The sequence below is a fragment of the Phyllobates terribilis genome, unplaced genomic scaffold (assembly GCF_046119375.1).
Source record: "Phyllobates terribilis strain yellow unplaced genomic scaffold, ASM4611937v1 Scaffold_1__5_contigs__length_1240528914, whole genome shotgun sequence".
In the NCBI taxonomy this organism is placed as follows: Eukaryota; Metazoa; Chordata; class Amphibia; order Anura; family Dendrobatidae; genus Phyllobates; species Phyllobates terribilis.
In genome coordinates this window covers 29,276,880-29,299,034 of record NW_027362761.1, presented here as the reverse complement: position 1 = coordinate 29,299,034, position 22,155 = coordinate 29,276,880, and the positions used below count along the sequence as shown (strand labels likewise).

Genomic DNA, 22,155 nt, shown 5'->3' with positions numbered 1-22,155 from the left:
AAAATTACAATGACTGCAATTCATATAGGTAATTTGGGAAAATCTGAGAAAATATTATTTGCATAATAATTTGGAACACAGTGTACAATGCATTGGAAAAATGCATGGCAAATCCGGAAGTAAAAAAACGCTTGTAAAATCCGCATGCGTTTTTTCTTCCAATGATAAGCAGAAATGCTCCGGAAAATTTCTGCTTCATTTCTGCATCGTGGGCACATAACCTTAAGGGCGTAGAAACCTAAGGGCAGCATGGTGGCTCAGTGGTTAGCACTGTTGCTTTGCAGCGCTGGGGTCCTGGGTTCAAATCCCACCAAGGACAACATATGCATGGAGTTTGTATGTTCTCCCCGTGCTTGTGTGGGTTTCCTCTGGGTTCTCCGGTTTCCTCCCACACTCCAAAGACATACTGATAAGGAATTTAGATTGTGAGTCACAATGGGGACAGTGATGATAATGTATGTAAAGCGCTGCGGAATATGTTGGCGCTATATGAAAAGAAAGATTGTTATTCTTATTAATGGCTGCCGCTGATTTGGCTGCAGAGCTTACAGCATAAATGTCACAGGAGACCCTGCGCCAGTATGGCAGGTACCTGTTATTTTTATTTTACAGTAACTTTTTAATTTAAAGGGTTTGTCGTGGTAGTGGGGAACCCTTTCAGTTTTATGAAAAAATGTTTTTTTTTGTTTTATGAAATGGGGGGGGATTGTTTCTCACCATGTACCTTTGTTGATTATTCCATCGATGTTGCTGTGTGACAGTTTTTTTTTTTTTTCCGTTTTTTTTCCTACTCATTACTTTGTTTACCATTTGGGTTAATTTTATATTTTGATTTGTACTGTATCTGTTACAGATGTGGCAACACGACATATGCACTTTTTTTTTTATTTATTTTTTTAAACTTTTTGTTGGCATAATGGACGCCCAGGCCGGATTGAGGCGCTTAAATGACAGTAACAGCAGAGACCCGCGATATCACTGATCACTATTGTTTAAAGGGCATATCCGGGACTTTAAGCACTAACAGTCAGGTGGTTACTTCCTACCTGCCTGTTGTGCCCTGCACCGATCTCCGCCAGCACAGACTGGTCAGACTTTTGCAAGTCAACAGAGCCGCAGATTCTCTTCGTGTTGACTTTTAAGCACTGTTTTGAAGCTGGCCAGGAAACCTGAAGCAATGTGTTGCCTCCTAATCCTGGACAGTGCTTATGATCTAGACAGCAACCGTGGTCGGTCTCTTAGGCAACAAGCTGTAAACAAAGGAAAACTGTTAATATCTTAAGAACAGACGCAACATTTTAACATGCAGAAAATTGCAAAAGTGCTTGTTTTTACAGTACTATCCGATAATATTCATCTATGAAGATGGGAATAACCCTTTTAACAATTGTTTTAAATGTCCTATCAAACCAAATAAAAAACGGTTATAAAGTGTGTGATTATAGTATGGCATGGCTGGATAATCAAAAAAAAAAAAATAGCTTCGTGTAATATCAGGGTAGGTTGTAAGAAATGTCACAAAAGCTACATATTCAGCTTGCATAAAGAAACTTGCGATTTCTGTCCACATTATATTAGGAAAGGGAAAAGGATAAAAAAACAGCTCACCTCCATGAAACAGCTGTGTCTCTTCGGGGTCCGTGATCAGCGCTGCTGCTTGCGCTCAGTAGACAGGTAATAGGAAAGACGATGATTCAGCGCCACAGACTCCCAATAGTAAAACCAAATGTCTTTTATTTAGAATTTTTTAAAAAAATATCCAAATTGCAATAATGTAACTCCAGCTGGTGGAAGAACAATACTAGAAGGGAAACACAAGGGCACCAAGAAGGGGTGCGCTACCAGACTCGTTTCAGTATTGTTTGTCTACCAGCTGGAGTTACATTATTGCCATTTGGATATTTTTTAAAAAAAAAATCTAAATAAAAGCCATTTGTTTTTACTATTGGAGTCTGTGGAGCTGGATCATCGTCTTTCCTATTACCACATTATATTAGATATACATCCGGTATTAAAAGTCTGAAAATGTTCAGTGTTTGTACTTGAAATTTAATCTAATAGATTTGTTTTTGTTTGTCAGAATGGTGGATGTTGGGGGGCAAAGATCAGAGCGGAGGAAGTGGATACACTGCTTTGAGAATGTCACCTCCATCATGTTCCTTGTAGCTCTGAGTGAATATGACCAAGTCCTTGTGGAGTCTGACAATGAGGTATGTATCCCAATACTTTCAGAGATTATTTTTAATAAGTATTTAACGGTGTCAACAGCCAAAGCCACAATGGCAACGAGTACACATTTAAGGGTAGTTCACAAGAGATTAATCCTCTGCTGACTGCCCCTACTGCATACATATTTGTACAACTCCCGTTGAGTCTAAAGAGCATCACAGAGCCCTGTCTCCATTTTGATTGGCGGGGAAGTCTCAAAAGAGGCTCCATTAACTTTCCATTAATGCTGTCTTTGGTCTCGTTGGAGAACAGTCGTTGGCGGAGTATATCTACTTCTTTGATTTAGTGAGCCCTGAAGGTCTCAGCACTGATCCGAATTTCTGATATGACTACTTGATATGTCAAATGATTTTTAAACGTGAAGACACACCCTGATAATAAAGGCAAGAGTTTGCTAGAAAAGCTTAAATGGCAATCCATTCTGTCAGCACGGATCGGCCTACGCAGAGAGCACAGTACACTTAAGGCTGTGTGCCCACTATGCGTTTTTTCAAGCGTTTTTTGATGCGGATTTTCGCAGAGTAAATGCTTGCAAAACTCTTGGTAATCCGTGCCCCATGATCCCCAATAAAAATCTGCATGTTCTGCTCCCAGGCTGCGGAATTTTCTGCAGCGGAAAAATCCGCAGCATGTCCATTATTTGTGCGTTTCTGCATGCGGATTTGCTTTCCCAATGCATTTTAAAAACGCAAGTCAAATCCGCATGTAAAAACGCGTGTAAAATCCACAAGCGTTTTTACATGCAGAAACGCTGCAGAAATTTTCTGCTTCATTTCTGCACATACCCTAACAAAGTCTTCTGAAAGGGTTGATCCATTGATGCATGGTAACAGGATGGAATTCAATCAAATCTTTTTTGCACATTTTTAAATGGTTCTGGCAAACTTCTTAAATTTGTTGGATTTGGTCTGCAAGGGGAATCTATACTATTTGACCCGGCATCAGGACATTTTTGCCTTTTTTCTGGTTGTGCAGCCTAAACACTTTATTTGCATTAATAAAGACATTTGTGGTGACAATAGAGTTAAATGTAATCCCTTTAATTCTGTCCCTGTGTAAAGAGAGAATAATAGTGATCTAATGATCAAAGCCCTATATTGACATTGCTCATCACAGGTTTTTACACTAGTTTAAATTAGACATGAGATAAAATGTGATAATAGGTACACTTCAATAAGTTTTTAGATTCTGGACAATTTGTGTGTTTTTTTTTTTGTTTTTTTTTTTAACATTTATCCATTTTCATTATTTTTGGCAGAATCGGATGGAGGAGAGCAAGGCTCTTTTTAGAACTATAATAACCTACCCATGGTTCCAGAATTCATCAGTTATCCTTTTTCTAAACAAGAAGGACCTTCTTGAAGATAAGATCATGTATTCTCACCTTGTAGATTACTTCCCTGAGTTTGATGGTAAGCACTTCTCTCATTCCCAGAAATTCTAGTTTTTATTGCTGCATTTTATGCCATTATCTAGTATTAGTCCCAAAGATTTTATTGTTCCTAATTCCTGATATGCTGGCACCTATTGTCTTCTATGTAGCTTCGCTACGCAGGAAATTCTTTCTTGCTACTGTGAAAAAGCTAACGGGGTTCTTGGCATTGCGGTCTAGTATAATCTGCGGAACGTGTTCATGTCAAACTAGTTCTTAAAAGGAAGCGCACTTTAAAAACCGATACATTGTTTAATCCATGGCCAAATCTGCCTTCCCTGTGCTGTGGATGTGCGCACTAACTATATGGGCAGACTCTGAAGCTAAGCCCACTCCCGACACTGCAGGTTATTACTGTGATTATATTGCTTTTCAAAAGACAGAAGCTGTCTATCAGGGTGCAAAGAAGTCTTGTGTCCAGGTACAGAGGACAAAATCCAGAAAACTAGATTCATAGCACTCCCAATTTGATGTAGAAGGAAAAAGGTGTTTATTTACCTAGGTTCATGCAGCATTCAAACACTGCATGTGAATATATAACTTTTTTTCTTTTGTATTACATTTGGAGTGGTGCATTCTTCTCCGGCTGTGTTTATACTCCTGGCACCCAAGTGTAATTGCTGGAGTCTGAACTAGCTCTGACCACAGCCAATAACACAGCAATGCATCCGCAGACACAGAGCCAACTTCGCTGGAACGGGGAGGAAAGTAAATGGTCTTTTTATTTTGCACGGACTATAGCATTTTAACCCCTTCAGGACCCAGCTATTTTGACCCTAAAGACCTTGGCATTTTTGTCAATTCTGACCAGTGTCCCTTTACGAAGTAAAAACTCTGGAACACTTCAATGGATCCTGGCAATTCTGAGATTGTTTTTTCGTGACATATTGGGCTTCATGTTAGTATTAAATTTAGGTCGATAATATTTGCGTTTATTTGTGAAAAAATCAAAAATATGGGAAAAAATTTGAAAATTTTGCAATTTTCAAATTTTGAATTTTTATTCTACTAAACCAGAGAGTGATGTGACACAAAATAGTTAATAAATAACATTTCCCACATGTCTACTTTACATCAGCACAATTTTTGAAAAAAAAAAAAATTTTGGTAAGAAGTTTGAAGGGTTCAAAGTTCATCAGCAATTTATCTTTTTTCCAGCAAAATTTACAAAACCATTTTTTTAGTGACCACATCACATTTGAAGTCCCTTTGAGAGGTCTTTATGACAGAAAACACCCAAAAGTGACACCATTCCAAAAACTGCACCCCTCAAGCTACTCAAAACTACATTCAAGAAGATTATTAACCCTTCAGGTGCATCACAGGAACTAAAGCCACATGGAAGAAAAAAATGAACATTTTTATTTTTCTAACAAAAATTTTCTTTTAGCCTAAATTTTTTAATTTTCACATGGGTAACAGGATAAAATGCATCCTAAAATTTGTTGGTCAATTTCTCCTTAGTACACTGATACCTCATATGTGGTCATAAACCACTGTTTGGGCACACGGCAGGGCTCAGAAGGGAAGGAGCGCCATTTTACTTTTTGAATGGAAAATTAGCTCCAAAAGTCAAATTGCACTCCTTCTCTTCTGAGCCCTGCCATGCGCCCAAACAGTGGTTTATGACCACATATGAGGTATCAGTGTACTCAGGAGAAATTGACCAATACATTTTATGATGCATTTTATCCTGTTACCCATGTGAAAATTAAAAAATTTAGGCTAAAAGAAAATTTTTGTGAAAAAAAAAAAGTACTTTTTTGTTTTCACAGATCATTTTGTGAAGCACCTGGGGGTTCCAAGTGCTCACTATGCATCTAGATAGGTGCCTTGGGGGGTCTAGTTTCCAAAATGGGGTCACTTGTGGGGGAGCTCCACTGTTTAGGCACATTAGGGGCTCTCCAAACGCAACATGGTGTCCGCTAACAATTTGAGCCGATTTTCCATTCAATTTGTTAGCGGACACCATGTCGCGTTTGGAGAGCCGCTGTGTGGCCAAACATTGGAGCTCCCCCACAAGTGACCCCATTTTGGAAACTAGACCCCCCAAGGCACCTATCTAGATGCATAGTGAGCACTTGGAACCCCCAGGTGCTTCACAAATTGATTCATAAAAATGAAAAAGTGGAAAAAAAAACACTTTTTTATTTTTACGGATTAATTTGTGAAGGACCTGGGGGTTCCAAGTGCTCACTATGCATCTAGATAGGTGCCTTGGGGGGTCTAGTTTCCAAAATGGGGTCACTTGTGGGGGAGCTCCAATGTTTGGGCACACAGGGACTCTCCAAACGCAACATGATTCCAATTTGTTAGCGGACACCATTGTGTAGTGTATGTCAGGTTGGTGTGCGGTGTGGTATATTGTAGTGTATACACCACACACACACACACACACACACACACACACACACACACACACACACACACACACACACACACACACACACACCAACCTGACATAGCCTCCTAAGCTTAGTACGCCCTAGACTGGGATGAGTGGGACGGGCGGGCCATTGTGTGTGTGTGTGTGTGTGTGTGTGTGTGTGTGTGTGTGTGTGTGTGTGTGTGTGTGTTAAAAAAAAAATAAAAAATCGAAACTTTATTATAGTGTGAGTGTACGTGTGTGTGTGTGCTTGGTGCCGGCAGCATCAGGGGGGTGATTACTGGGGCAGAAAGGGGAGCAGGAGCCAGCAGCAGGGGGGTGATCACTGGGTTTGCGGGGGGGGGGGATGATCACTGGGATGGGGGGGTGCACACTGGGGATGGGGAGTGAACACTGGGGACAGGGGGGGGTGTGAACACTGGGGGGAGGGGTGATTATTGGGAGGTGGGGGGTGATATCACTGGGACTGGGGGATGGTGGGTTTGATCACAGGAGCAGGGCATTTACACTGAGCCTGCTGCTGCTGTGATCACAGTCCACCGGCTGTCAGAAGGAGAGCAGCAGCCGGTGGATGAAGACGTGGGAGAGGGAGCAGAGGGAGCGGAGGTCGGGGTGCAGGTATGAAAGTGCAGGGGGGGTCGGGGGTGGAGGGGGGGTCAGGGTGGAGTGGAGGGGGGGTCGGGGGGGAGTGGGGGCAATACTACCTGATGCAGATCAGCGGCGGCAGCAGGCGATCAGCGGCGGCAGCAGGCGATCAGCGGCAGCAGAGGGTCCACGGGGGGGCAGCAGCAGAGGGTCCACGGGGGGGCAGCAGCAGAGGGTCCATGGGGGGGCAGCAGCAGAGGGTCCACGGGGGGCAGCAGCAGAGGGTCCACAATGGCCGGCACACGATCCATGGACGGGTAGGAGCTGGGCAGTTGCGGCCATCATGAAAAACTCCCTCCACATCTGATTGGGGCTAGTATCCATGTGACGCTAGCCCCCCAATCAGATCTGGGGGGAGGGGGGGACAGAGGTGACACTCCCCCCAGCCAATGGCTGATGCTGTAAGCATCAGGCCATGCCCAGATTTAAATATTACACCAATTTTCATTGGTGAAATATTTAATTCATACCGATTGGCCGTTTCACTAAAAGTGAAAATGAAACAGCCAATCGGAGGGGTCCCAGGCACGGGGGGGTTAATCCACCCCCCCGGGGGGTCGACTTCAGGATGTCCAGTTGCAGTAGCAACTGTGAAACCTGAGCGACCCCGCTCGCAGGCGTTGCAGGGGCTCTTTCCCTCCATGTCACAGACGCTGTGACATGGGTCGGGAATGAACTGTTTTCCATGTCACAAACGGTGTGACACGGGTCGGGAAGGGGTTAAAGAGAGACTGTCACTTAATTCGTGGCTTGGGCAGCATGATACAGAGCCTGGCTGCACAATAACATTGTTATATAGTTTGAAGATCCAGTGGGAACCGTAGTCAGAGACCAGGCTAGTCTGGTGTGGCTCCAGTGCCGATGTTCACACATGGGAGAGACCTCTCATTTGGGGGTAGTTCTAGACTAGTCTTGTCTCTACCTACAGTCCAAAGTCGAATCTTCAAGCTATATTTTCTGTGAAATGCCAAAGTGCTACAGAGCAAATTATAACTTGGCTGCACAGCAGCAGGTTTTGTTTCATGCTGCCTGTGGTTTGAGCTGCATAAATCATGTGACCGGTTCGTTTTAAGAATGGGTTGTCCAATAAGTTGTTGGAAACATAGGTGTAACCTTCAGTAGCTCATGTTTCGGATAATGTTCTGTTCGCATTGGGCCTATTATGTCTTCCATGTTTGTACATGTATGAAGCCCAGTCATGTGGTTGAGCGTCTTAGATTATTAATTGCACAGTAGACTGCAATACTATTGTATTGTCAGTGTACAAGCGATCCCTAACTCAATTTCCTTAGGGAAACTATTAATGTGACTATACCTATTTGGTATTGTCACATGTGTAACTGTCCGATCTAATAATATATTATATTTTTGCCATATGATGAATGCTAAAATTATTATTATTTTTTTTTTTAACGATCTCCCCAAAAAATAAGAAATTAAAAAGAAAAACCCATACATATAGTTTTAGTTTTCTCTGGTTTACAACATAGTAAAACAATTTACATTTTATATCATCCGTAAGTTGACATTTTTACTGCAAAGTGGAAAAAAATAAAAACAGAACTCAAAGAAAATGCTGCGGTGGTTCGGAGATGAACATACTTTAAAAGCCACAGGGGGCGAAACCATGCTGTAGACTAGTTGGACAGGCTGTTCCCCGACCACTTTTCCCTGCCTGCTGCCCTGGATTGACAGTTCTCTGCCTACGTGTTGTATAGGGACAGACCTGTCACTCCAGGGCATTGCGCAGCTTTTAAAGTGTGTTTTTCCTTGAATAGTGGCAGCACTTCATAGTCAAATATACCTGGCTGAGATCATACAACCAGTGTCCTGATACATGCTGCCCAATCCATGGACAGCATGTATCACCTGTCAGGTTCACTTTAACTTTTTTTTTAATCTTTTATTTCCACTAACAAAATGAAAAAAATAAAAGGCCCCATAATGTTCTGTAGAGATTGTGTGGATATATCTATCTATATACAAATAGGTGTGTGTGTGTGTGTGTGTGTGTGTGTGTGTGTGTGTGTGTGTGTTTTTATATCTATATCTGTCATGACCGAAAGTGTTGTCCCCCTTGAAATTGTCCCAGAAAATGAAGTATTTCACCTGGAAAATTATTGCAATTACACATGTTTTGTTATACACAAGTTTTATTTCCTTTTGTGTGTATTGGAACAACACAAAAAAACAAAGTGGGAGGGGGAGACAAATTATGCATAATTTCACACCCAAATCCCCATAACGGACCGGACAAAATTGTTGGCACCCTCAACTTAATATTTGCCTGCACACCCTTTGGAATAAATTAACTGCAATCAATCGCTTCCTATAACCATCAACAAGCTTCTTACACCTCTCAACTGGAATTTTGGACCACTCTTCTTTTGCAAACTGCTCCAGATCTCTCCTATTTGAAGGGTGCCTTCTCCTAACAGCAATTTTAAGATCTCTCCACAGGTGTTCTATGGGATTCAGATGCAGACTCATTGCTTGCCACTTCAGAACTCTCCAGCGCTTTTGATTCCATCCATTTGTGGGTGCTTTTTGAAGTATGTTTGAGGTTATTGTCCTGCTGGAAGACACTTGGACGCAAACCCATCTTTCTGACACTGCACATTACATTGCGACCCAAAATCTTTTTGGTAATCTCCAGATTTCATGATGTCTTGCACACAGTCAAGGCAACCAGAGGCAGCAAAACAAGTCCAAAACAGCTTTGAACCTCCACCGTATTTGACTGTAGGTATTGTGTTCTTTTCTTTGTAGGCCTCATCCTTTTGCTGTAAACAGTAGAATGATTTGCTTTACCAAACAGCTCTATCTTGGTCTCCTCTGTCCACAAGATGCTTTCCCAGAAGGATTGGCTTACTCCCGAACATTTTGGCAAACTGCAGTCTGGCTTTTTTTTTATGGTTCTGTGTCAGCAGTAGGGTCTCCCTGGGTCTCCGGCCATAGTGTTTCATTTCATTCAAATGTTGACAGATAGTTTTGTGCTGACACTGATGCACCCTGAGCCTGCAGGACAGCTTGGATTTTTTTAGACCTTAATTGGAGCTGCTTATCCACCATCCTGACTAATCCTGCATTGCAACCTTTCATCAATTTTTCTCTGCAGTCCATTTACAGGGAGATTAGCTACAGTGCCATGGATTGTAAACTTCTTGATTATGTTGTGCACTGTGGAAAAAAGAACATCAAGATCTCTGGAGATGGACTTGTAACCTTGAGATTGTTGATTTTTTTTCAACAATTTTGGTTCTCAAGTCTTCAGACAGTTCTTTTCTCCTCCTCTTTCTGTTCTCCATGCTTAATGTGGCACACACAGACACAAAATGCAAAGTTTGAGTCAACTTCTCCCCTTTTTACCTGGTTTCAGGTGTGATTTTCTTATTGCCCACACCTGTTACTTGCTACAGGTGAGTTTGAATGAGTGTTACATGATTGAAACAAAGTTGTTTACCCACAATTTTGGAAAGGCACCCAACAGAGAATGAAATGGTCTCATAAAAAATAACCTTTATTGAAGAAAATATTAATATAATAAACCATTAAAATCCAGAATAACCCCATGAAGGGCTACATGCGAAAATAATAAAGCTCACTAACAGCAAGACATAGTGATTTCATAATGCTGGAGCAAAAAAAAAAAAAAAGGGGGAGCGTAATAAAAATAGCCATGATAATAGAATGGTGACAATGCTAAACCTATGTGTATATTAGTATACAAGCCCCTAGTGGGTAAATAGTAGTAATAAAATGCTAAAATAGAAGACACACAAATCTTTGTAGTGAAATTAATTTGTCCCAAGGTGGTAATGGGAATACACGTACATATGAGTATATCGTAGGGCGGCAGAATTTTTCCTTTCTTGGCCTTGTTTCAGAGAATATGAATGCTAACAAAAAAACTTTTTCTCCACTCATGGTTATTGGTTGTATGAAGCCATTTATTGTCAAACTACTGGGTTTTCTCTTTTTAAATTTTAATGACAACCAAAAACATCCAAATGACCCTGATCAAAAGTTCACATACCCTGGTGATTTTGGCCTGATAACATGCACAGAATTTGACACAAATGGGTTTGAATGGCTACTAAAAGTAACATCCTCACCTGTGACCTGTTTGCTTGTAATCAGGGTGTGTGCATAAAAGCTGAGTGAGTTTCTGGGATCCAGACAGATTCTTGCATCGTTCATCCAGCCACTGATGTTTATTGATTGTCAACGGATCTAAAAAGGTATTGAACTCTATAACACAGGAAAGGGATACAAAAAATATCCAAGGAATTGATAATGCCAGTCAGCAATGTTCAAACTGTGATTAACTTTACCATCTGAGAAAATAAAGAACCTCATCCACAACTACCATAAAAGACTTCAAGCTGTCATTGATGTTACAGGGGGTAATACACGGTATTAAGAACTGGGGTAAGTGAACTTTTGAACAGGGTCATTTTGGATGTTTTTGGTTGTTATTAAGATTTAAAAAGAGAAAACACAGTAGTTTGACAATAAATGGCTTCACCCAACCAATAACCATGAGTGGAGAAAAAAAAATCATTCATATTCTCTGAACCAAAGCCAAGAAAGGAAAAATTCTGCCGGGGTACTTTGAGCACGACTGTGTGTATATGATATGTATATACACTGCTCAAAAAAATAAAGGGAACACTCAAATAACACATCCTAGATCTGAATGAATGAAATATTCTCATTGAATACTTTGTTCTGTACAAAGTTGAATGTGCTGACAACAAAATCACACAAAAATCATCAATGGAAATCAAATGTATTAACCAATGGAGGCCTGGATTTGAAGTCACCCCCAAAATTAAAGCGGAAAAACACACTACAGACTGATCCAACTTTAATGTAATGTCCTTAAAACAAGTCAAAATGAGGCTCAGTATTGTGTGTGGCCTCCACGTGCCTGTATGACCTCCCTACAACGCCTGGGCATGCTCCTGATGAGGTTGTGGATGGTCTCCTGTGGGATCTCCTCCCAGACCTGGACTAAAGCATCCGCCAACTCCTGGACAGTCTGTGGTGCAATGCGACGTTGGTGGATGGAGCGAGACATGATGTCCCAGATGTGCTCGATCGGATTCAGGTCTGGGGAACGGGCAGGCCAGTCCATAGCTTCAATGCCTTCATCTTGCAGGAACTGCTGACACAATCCAGCCATATGAGGTCTGGCATTGTCCTGCATTAGGAGGAACCCAGGGCCAACCGCACCAGCATATGGTCTCACAAGGGGTCTGAGGATCTCATCTCAGTACCTAATGGCAGTCAGGCTACCTCTGGCGAGCACATGGAGGGCTGTTCGACCCTCCAAAGAAATGCCACCCCACACCATTTCTGACCCACTACCAAACCGGTCATGCTGAAGGATGTTGCAGGCAGCAGATCGCTCTTCATGGCATCTCCAGACTTTGTCACGTCTGTCACATGTGCTCAGTGTGAACCTGCTTTCATCTGTGAAGAGCACAGGGCGCCAGTGGTGACTTTGCCAATCCTGGTGTTCTGTGGCAAATGCCAAGCGTCCTGCACGGTGTTGGGCTGTGAGCACAACCCCCATCTGTGGACGTCGGACTCTCATACCACCCTCATGGAGTCGGTTTCTAACCGTTTGTGCAGACACATGCACATTTGTGGCCTGCTGGAGGTAATTTTGCAGTGCTCCTCCTGTTCCTCCTTGCACAAAGGAGGAGGTAGCGGTCCTGCTGCTGGGTTGTTGACCTAGTACAACCCCCTCCACGTGTCCTGGTGTACTGGCCTGTCTCCTGGTAGCGCCTCCAGCCTCTGGACAATATGGTGACAGACACAGCAAACCTTCTTGCCACAGCTCGCATTGATGTGCCATCCTGGATGAGCTGCACTACCTGAGCAACTTCTGTGGATTGTACAGTCCGTCTCATGCTACCACAAGTATGAAAGCACAACCAACATTCAAAAGTGACCAAAGCATCAGCCAGAAAGCATTGGTACTGAGATGTGGTCTGTGGTCCCCACTTGCAGAACCACTCCTTTATTGAGTGTGTCTTGATAATTGCCAATAATTTCCATCTATTGTCTATTCCATTTGCACAACAGCATGTGAAATTGATTGTCAATCAGTGTTGCTTCCTAAGTGGACAGTTTGATATCACAGAAGTTTGATTTACTTGGAGTTATATTCTGTTGTATAAGTGTTCCCTTTATTTTTTTGAGCAGTGTACATAATAATTTTTTTTTTTTTTCTTTTCATTTTTCTCATCTTGCTTATTTTTGTCTTTCATTCTCTTGTGCTCTAGGTCCCCAGCGAGATGCAACGACTGCTCGTGAATTCATTCTGAAAATGTTTGTGGATCTGAATCCTGATAGTGACAAGATAATCTACTCGCACTTCACCTGTGCCACAGACACAGAGAACATCCGCTTTGTTTTTGCTGCTGTCAAAGACACCATCCTACAGCTAAATCTGAAAGAGTACAACCTGGTGTGACCTGACCCCGCTACTCTCTACTTTCCAGTGTAGTAAACCCCTTATTACTACCAGAATTTGACTTTTTTTTTTTTTTTTTTTTTTGTAACATTGGTGATTTAATTTCTACCTTTTTTTTTTTTTTTTTTTGCCAAATTCGTGAAAATGCAGCACAATGCTGTAAGTCTGCCTTTGATAGAAGTCGTACAATTCAAGTGATTTTTATTATTTTTTATATATATATACATATATGTATTTTAAATTGTTTCTACGGAGCTGTGTCTTCTTCTTTTACAATAAGTGAGGTGAGCAGAGGCAATAGGACAGTTCCTCTAGTCTATACATACTTGTTTGTACCTGCCCTCACAGCCACAGTTCTTTTGCCTCCAGGTTTATTTTACTCTGTTGCTCCTCCATCCTCACTGAGATGATCTTGTTCTGTCTTTGCCGTTGAATTGCATTGCAGGTTTTAACTGATAAAACAAATGACAGGGCTAACATATGTATTCTTTCTAGGAATGATCGGTTGTGCGTGTGAGTTTGTATATTGTATCTCATATAAATATATATATTTTATTTTGAGCATATCTTTCCCAATGGAAACTTTTAGTTTCCCTGTAATTGATTTCAGCCTTGTATTTTCTAGAGGGGTCATTGAAGAATTCAAAGTTGTAAACTGCCATGGGGCAAAAACAAGGTGTAGTGTACTCTACATATATAGATCTAAAAGATGTAGAGTGGAGGAGTTGGCCGTAGCAATAACTTTCAGTCTTCCTTAGACCTCATGACTTGCACCATATTTCTGACTCTATACAACCGGAGATTGTATAGAGCCTTAATGCAATGCCCATAGAAGTTTATGGGGCTACATTGTACCACCACATGCATCGGATTGCATAACGAGATTTTTCTGTTTTGATGCTGTGTAAATCAGGAAACCATTATTACCATGTTCCATCATATACCTGAGGTCCTCTTCCCTGCACCTATAGCACAGAGCTGTAGTTATTGTGTGCAGCCTCCATGGTGTGCCTATGAGGTCTTGGGAATATAAGAGCTGTACTTGTTGTTATGGACAAATCTTCCACTTGTTAACTACTCCAATTTTTTTCATATCGCCCTCTACACCTAATTCTCCTGAAAACACTTTGTTTCAAGCCCCGTTTGAAGATTAGTGACGTCTGCTGCACCCATAGCATTTCCCTTAAAGCAGTGTTTTTTATTGTCGCTGCACCCTTTACAGCAGAGGGAATATTTGTTGTCTGGCAGTCTATATTCTGCTGGTGGCCCCCTAAGGGAAATTCATTATATCATTGCTGATTAGATCTGAGATTGTACCTTTTTTTTTTTATTTTTATATAAATGTTGCTGCTCTGCTGTATAATTTTAATGTGACACTACATTTTTGCAATTTACGCTACAATCAAGAGATTTTAAATCTATCATCCTTCCAAACCAGCAGGCTCCTGCTTGACACCCATAAATCACCAACATGCTAACCTGTTAATCAAAGGTGGATCTTAATCCATGCAGTTGTATAATAACACCAGAAATGGGAAGTAATTTTACACTAAGCAACATTGATTGTACCTATTCTCACTTCATGATCTGAAGAAGGGATACAGACTAAGGCGGCATACCCTCTGTTAAATGAGCAATGCCTTTGTATTCTAGACACAATGGAATTTTTATGTCGATTTATTTTGATGCTAAGAAAGTGACAATATATTGGTGAGATCGCACTCATTGCATTAAAACAGAAGGATATTATGTTGTCAAAGCATTCCATGACATGTAAAAGCACAACACCGTAGATGGCTGGCACTCCCTTCGACTCATTTGCAGTGATAATTCTTTGTATGGATGTAGCAGAGCTGAATTAGTCATTGAGTTTTTGTGTGCTTTTGGATGACTTTCAATGATGATATCTCACAGCTTAATAATGAAACCCTACTGATTCATTGGCATGTTTGGCTCTGTTACATCTTTGTTCTTACATTTATGTATATTTGTGTATACATACCTTTTGCACATGTGTTAGTGATGTGTCCTACTTTTTTTTTTGCTTAAGTCTCAATGGAGCAAACAGTGTAGACCTTGCAGAAGGGATGAAAATGTGTTTCAAGCTAAATACATAATATATTTTATGCACTTTCCTGCCATTTACCATAACACTAAGGGGCAATCCACATATAACACACTACAATGTTAAATGGCATGACTACATTCAGTATAAGAGAAATCCAGAAGTGTTCTCCTTTGTCTCCCATGTTGCCTTGTATCGGGCGGAGTCTTTAACATTTGCAAAGACTAAATGCTACTGGAGATTTACCATCTAGTATTGAGCCAGCTTAGCGTAGTGTGCTGTCCCTTACTAAAACGGAGAGCCATATAGCTCATATAAAGGACGCTGGCTGCAAAAAATGTAGTTCTATTTAGTAAGAGCCTGCTAGCTCCATAATTCTTACATGGAATAATGGAGACCCAATGGACCCAAGGCCACTAATTAAACTTGTTGCTATGCTAATGAAGGTATTATTTTGTTATATTCCATCTAGAATTGACCTCTTTCTAACAAGCTGATGATTTGCTGCTGAACTTGGTCAAGAGACTGTTCTGCAAGATCACAACTACATTATTGCTTTCTGCAAGGTTGTAATGTGCCTTATGAATATAAATGGGAGGAGTATTTTACTGTAGATGTGTCAGTTTGTGTTTAACACTTACAGAAGCAGGTTCTGCTCCACGTTATGGTAGATTCCAGTTGTGACATGGGAAAATATTTAAATGGTACTTAACCTATTTTGTTTATTTAACTTAATTTCATATATCTCGATTGGACATTAATTATCGCTCAAAGTATTTCAGACAGTTCAGTGTGAATTCTAAATTAAAGAGGTTGAGTTATTACTCCTGAAATGTCTGCTTGTATTCATCATGAAATAAGTCTATGCCATCTATGCTTGGAACTCTGTCCTTTACCATATGTGTTATTCTACTAGATATGTATAAGTAGACAACTGGGTGTTTGGCATTCATCTTGTCAATGAAGTGTGACACAAACCAGACACACCTCCAGCTGGTAGGACCCAGTGGTCAATTAATTCAAACATTTCTAGTGGGTATAAAAGAGGAGAGGCACAACAGAGTGCTAAAATAGAGGCTCTAGAAATAGTCCGTGGTTAAAACAATGCCATCCCTCTTGACATGTCTTAGAGGTTGTCCACTACTTTATCATTGATGACCTATCCTTAGGTAGGACATCAATGTCTGATCGACTGGGGTCCAACACCCGTCTGGAAATGCTCAATTGCAGAACTGCTCTGTCTTCTGATGGTGGCTGTGGCAGGGTACTACACATCCGCCTCCTATTCAAATCAGTAGGATGCGGATGTGCAGTACCCTTCTGTGGCCACCAGTAGACAGAGCATCTCCGTCGACACCGAGAAGAGCTGATTGGACGGGTGCTGGGTGTGAGACCCCAACCAATCCGACATTGATGATTTAGCTATTCTATGGATAGGTCATCGGTGATAAAGTAGTGGAAACATCTTTAAGTGTCAAATTGGTTAGCCAGTACTATAAACTCTTTTCCATGTCAATCTTTTACATTTATAATCCATTCTGATGAACGTCTTCTGCAGTGTTCTCCAATCTGTGACGTTCCAGTTTTACGGTAGATTGTCTTTGAGAGCCCCAGATTATAGCCCTCTACCCTATAGATTGTTGCTGTGCCACTCCCTTTCTGGAGTATGGCAGGTGACTTTTAGTGATATTTTTAGGGCTCTGAAGATCGGATTTATTTCTGACCTGAATTGTTTTATGGGCACACCCAGCAATCTAAGTATTGTATGAAAGCCTAAAGCTAAATGTCATTGCAATTTTTTTTCCTCTTTTTTTTTTTCCTGATTATTGATTATCCGTTTTACAGTGGTATAATGTAGGGTAAATACAGTAAAATAGCAAATAAAACTTCACTCACGTGTTAAGGAAGTGGGAGATTTAACCGATTAGTAGTGCTGCTTTTATTATTTAATTGTTTGTTGCTGGCCCCCCCTCCCCTCCCCCACCAAATAGTTGTTGTTTTTTTTTCTAGATCATCACCAACCTTTTTTTCATTGGTGTTCTTGAAGCCATGCCTTCCAGATAATGCACAGTATTCTGTTTTATCCGCTTTAGAAGGTTCTCCCTGTGTATTTTGTGGCCATCGATACATTGTGAATCTGTCACTGATGACTCTAACTCCCTGTGAAGGATTAGGGCCGTTGTAACATTGATACACTATCAATGCCTCCAGTTTGATCACCATGTTCACAAGTTGTGTTTTGTTTTGTTTAAGTGTTTTTAAACATTGCCTCTATGGCAGTTTGCTCCATTTGAGCTTCGACATCACATTTTGTCTTATAAGTTTTCTCTGTTTCACAGTTGTTTTATATGATGTACATTATATATATATAATATATGTTTTTTAATATGCACTTGTAATTATTGTGACATGCCAGCCCCTCTCCCCCACATTGCGGTTTCATGTTGCACTGTGTAAAGAAATTCTGAAATAATAAATACAATACCCAGTCTTTATCCCTTTCTGTGCATGAGAGTGGTGTCTGTCGTAAGAGGTAAAATGGCGACTCTTTTCTGTGGTGTTTTTTTATTTTCCTGCCTCTCCATCTGCTATCTACATCAATTTCACAAATTCATGACTACATTTTGCCATTGTTTTTAGTTTTTCCTTCAGTAAAAGTGCCAAAGTCGTGGTTATCACCAGCCAACATAAAAATCCACCTCCCTGCCTTTTTTTTTTTATTTTTTACCTGTGCGTTTTTAAATCAATGTTTTTTTGTTTTTTTTTTTGCACATACACACTGGTAAATGTATTGTTTCTCTGCTATGTTAAGGAATGTGATTTACTACATGTATTCATTCCACTAACTATTGTGGATCCATGCTGTGTAAGACTTTAATGAGGACTTGTGTGTATATCTTCCTAAACATTCCTTATTCTAGAGATTCCACCTTTCCTATTTTTGCTTCAGCTGCAAATTCGGATGACACCTAAGCGTACTTCCCATTTCTCAAAAGCAACAGTTCTGTCCCTACGGAGTTGTCTTTTATTATAGCTTGCTTTGTGATTTTATCTATTATTGGATCTTTTGGGGCGGGGAGTGCAAACTATGGACATTTTTTATAAAGGCAACCTTTTCCTTTACTGGGATGTCTCCTACATGTTAAAATCTTTGATTCAGGCATGGTACTGGTTGTGGAGGGTAGAGGATGAGACTGCGATAGGCAAAATATGGGCAGTCTCTGAAGAAAATGAAATACATTTCTGCAAAATGTTTAATGTAACAGGCACGAAGCTTATGACCCACCCCAAACCAGGGTGCGATATTGGTGTTTTGTGGCGTGCCCATGTGTGATATGGATAGATCTCCATCAGATTGAAGCAGTCGTTACAGAGATATTTAAGTTATTACTTAACAAAAAAGACAAAGGACTCTTCCGAGCATGAACTTTCACAAATCTCTTATTTTGCTGCATAAAGTAATCTAATTTTACAGTTTGTTCAAACTAACACAGGCTGATTTTCTTTGTTAGCCACATGAAAGTTTTTCCTCCTCACCTTGTTTTTTTTCTTTTTGTTTGTTTTCCCCCTAAATGCTTTGGCTCTTGTCCCTTGTGCTCTACTGTTGCTCAAATGCACACTGGAATTTGATTTTCATACTGTGCTCCTTTAAAATAAATCGTTTGAAATTGGAATATGTTCCTCTAGTTTTGTCTGAGGTTTTCATTATGGGTTTTGTTTGTTTAAAAAAAAATAAATAAATGTTCAGCTCTTAAATTAATCTGGGGTGCATTCATAGTTTGAAACAATACAAAGACTCAATTAGGGCCTACATAGCCCACACTCCATTATTTTTGTGTTCACTGGTTGACCTGGCAAGATTGATCTCACAATAAATTTCACTGTCTCGAAGTGACACCTATACTTAGTCTACAGTTAAGGGCAAAAACCTAACTTTCGGCTATAGTGTTTTTTTTTAAATTTATTTATTTTTTTATCTCGCTTCTGCTACTAAATAATGTTACTTCTGAAAACTTGTAGCATATCTATTACTGAAGAGATGTTCTTCATATCTGCATTAAGGGTTATTCCCATCTGGGCCATTCATAGCAGAGGTCTGAATAACTGTCCAAGCACCAACCATAGGAGGGTGGAGCTCAGGAAAGTCTAGTGCATCGGCACATGTCTGTTTCCAGAAACCCACCACCTGCAGATGGTGTGCGGACGATCCTACTCCCGTCTCCAGCTGCTGCATTTTAGCAAGTTCTGTTTTCACAGCTGTACTGCTCAGTATCGCTGTATAATACCTTCTGTTGCTTTGTGCTGCATAGACACAGCAGGAATTTTCTCATGTCACTGTGGACTATAATAACCATCATAAAGGTTAATCTCCACCCACTAGAATACATAGAGCTAAAACTGGTGAAAAAATGAGTGATACAAGTTCTAGAATGGCCAGTGTTATAATAGAAACATCTAAGCATTAGTTATACAAATAGTGACTGCAGACCCGTCGTTTTAGGATGGACAACACCTTTTAAAGTCTTTTAGATAGAATAATTCTAAGTCACTGAAATTTTATAATGGAAAATAATGGAGTTTCAGAATGTTAATGAGGTGATGGGAAAAAAAAAAAAAAAGAGTCCTATGTTTTTAAACGAGGACAGATTTTTTTTCCACCCTAGTTAAATAAAAATATGAAAAAAAAAAACATTAAAACGAAGTTTGGTTCTTTTCAAGATGGAAATTTGTTTGACCTAATAATGATCAATCTCTCTATTCAAAGCATAAAATTAGTCCTGGAAGAAACTAGTGTTTCATATACAGTACAGACCAAAGTTTGGACACACCTTCTCATTTAACCTTTGTCAGGCTGCATAATTTTACAAAAATATCTCGACCCCTTATCTCGGAAGGGGGTGGAGATATTTTATTGAAATTTGGCCAATATATTCTGGACCAAAACTGCAGAGATGTCACGAAATTTCAGCCCTCTACGGCTTTTCGAAAAAAAAAAGTTACTGCAATTTTAAATCGGAATAGTTACAATTGTACCTATTCAGTCGGACGAAGGTTAAAGATTTTTCTGTATTTTCATGACTATGAAAATTGTACATTCACACTGAAGGCATCAAAACTATGAATTAACTCATGTGGAATTATATACTTAACAAAAAAGTGTGAAACAACTGAAAATATGTCTTATATTCTAGGTTCTTCAAAGTAGCCACCTTTTGCTTTGATGACTGCTTTGCACACTCTTGGCATTCTCTTGATGAGCTTCAAGAGGTAGTCACTGGAAATGGTCTTCCAACAGATTGTGGTAGTTTCAATAGAAAAGGAATTATGTGTTTGAGGTGCAGATGATGAGGGCGTGCAGGTGATGGGATAGAGAGGGAGATGAGCAAATATTTGGGTGAAATATAGCTTCTTGCGGCTTGGGCGTTATGGTAGTACCACACACTGAAATGGAAATATTAAGTTTAGGTAGGTTACGGGGCTAGGGGTGGGGGGCACAAGTTTAGTTTTGGAAAGATTCAATGTTATACACAGAATAAGTGATGTTATCTATTGGAGTAGAGAGCTTGTCATTTTTGACACTTATGCCTGGTTGGTACAAGCTTCCAAACTGATCATCCCCCATCACCTACAGTAAGGAGAAAAATAGAATAATGAACTACTTAATATTCACTGTATTTCCCAGGGCTGTGGAGTTGGTAAGCCAAACCTCCAACTCCTCAATTTTCCTGACTCGCTCTCTGACGCCCTCATACATGGCTCATGTTTAAGTGATAAGTTTACTGTAGTAAAATGGTAACATCAGGCTTTTCATCACCATTATGATACAATAATCAAGCTATTTAGATAGAACATTAAAATGTATTTATTGGAATACAACTTTAGAACACAAAACACTTTTATTTTAAATATACAATACACTATCCAGTAAGTGGGGAAAAAAGTTTTCAACAGAAACATACTAAATAACATTTGTGCAGTCTATGTATTTGTTCTGAGAAGTAGTATCTCCTCTATTAGATTCTCCTTCATAGATGTGCGCTGCGGGGATTCGCCAGTATGAGACCTGAAAATGGAGGCTATGTATATGTTATACATACCCCCGGCCAGTGGTTGCAGCCTCGCTCTCCATACACTTGTATTGAGCGAGGCCACGCCTACTAGTCTGATGTGCCCACTGAACGTCCACTTCACTAGATGGGGTTTGTCCTCGCTCCATACAAGTGTATGGAGTGAGGCGGCGCTGAAAGGCCCGGGGTATGTACACTGTTCAAAAAAATAAAGGGAACACAAACAACAGAATATAGCTCCAAGTAAATCAAACTTCTGTGAAATCAAACTGTCCACTTAGGAAGCAACACTGATTGACAATCAATTTCACATGCTGCTGTGCAAATGGAATAGACCATAGATGGAAATTATTGGCAATTATCAAGACCCCCTCAGTAAAGGAGTGTTTCTGTAGGTGGGGACCACCGATCACATCTCAGTACCAATGCTTTCTGGCTGATGTTTTGGTCACTTTTGAATGTTGGTTGTGCTTTCACACTCGTGGTAGCATGAGACGGACTCTACAACCCACAGAAGTTGCTTAGGTAGTGCAGCTCATCCAGGATGGCACATCAATGCGAGCTGTGGCAAGAAGGTTTGCTGTGTCTATCAGCGTAGTGGCCAGAGGCTGGAGGCGCTACCAGGAGACGTGGAGGGGGCCGTAGGAGGGCAACAACCCAGCAGCAGGACCGCTACCTCCGCCTTTGTGTGACTGCCAACTTCTGAACACTTTTGACCGGACAACCATTTTAATAGCTGTCTACAAATATCTCAAGGGCTGTCACTGTACAGGGATCAGCTTTATTCTCATTTGCACAAAGAAAGACTAGAAGCAATGGGATGAAACTGAATGGGAGAAGATA

General features: G+C 40.5%; 1 protein-coding gene across 1 annotated transcript in view; it reads left to right on the top strand.

The window, feature by feature from the left end:
• The window catches only part of GNA11 (G protein subunit alpha 11), a 52,533-nt gene extending 33,615 nt beyond the window's left edge, over positions 1 to 18,918 (top strand). The window contains exons 5-7 of the mRNA XM_073660643.1: positions 2,081 to 2,210; positions 3,488 to 3,641; positions 12,989 to 18,918. Coding sequence (XP_073516744.1) covers positions 2,081 to 2,210; positions 3,488 to 3,641; positions 12,989 to 13,179 — 475 coding nt within the window. The 3' untranslated portion in view covers positions 13,180 to 18,918. The remainder of the gene's footprint in view (positions 1 to 2,080; positions 2,211 to 3,487; positions 3,642 to 12,988) is intronic.
• The last annotated feature ends 3,237 nt before the right edge of the window (positions 18,919 to 22,155 follow it).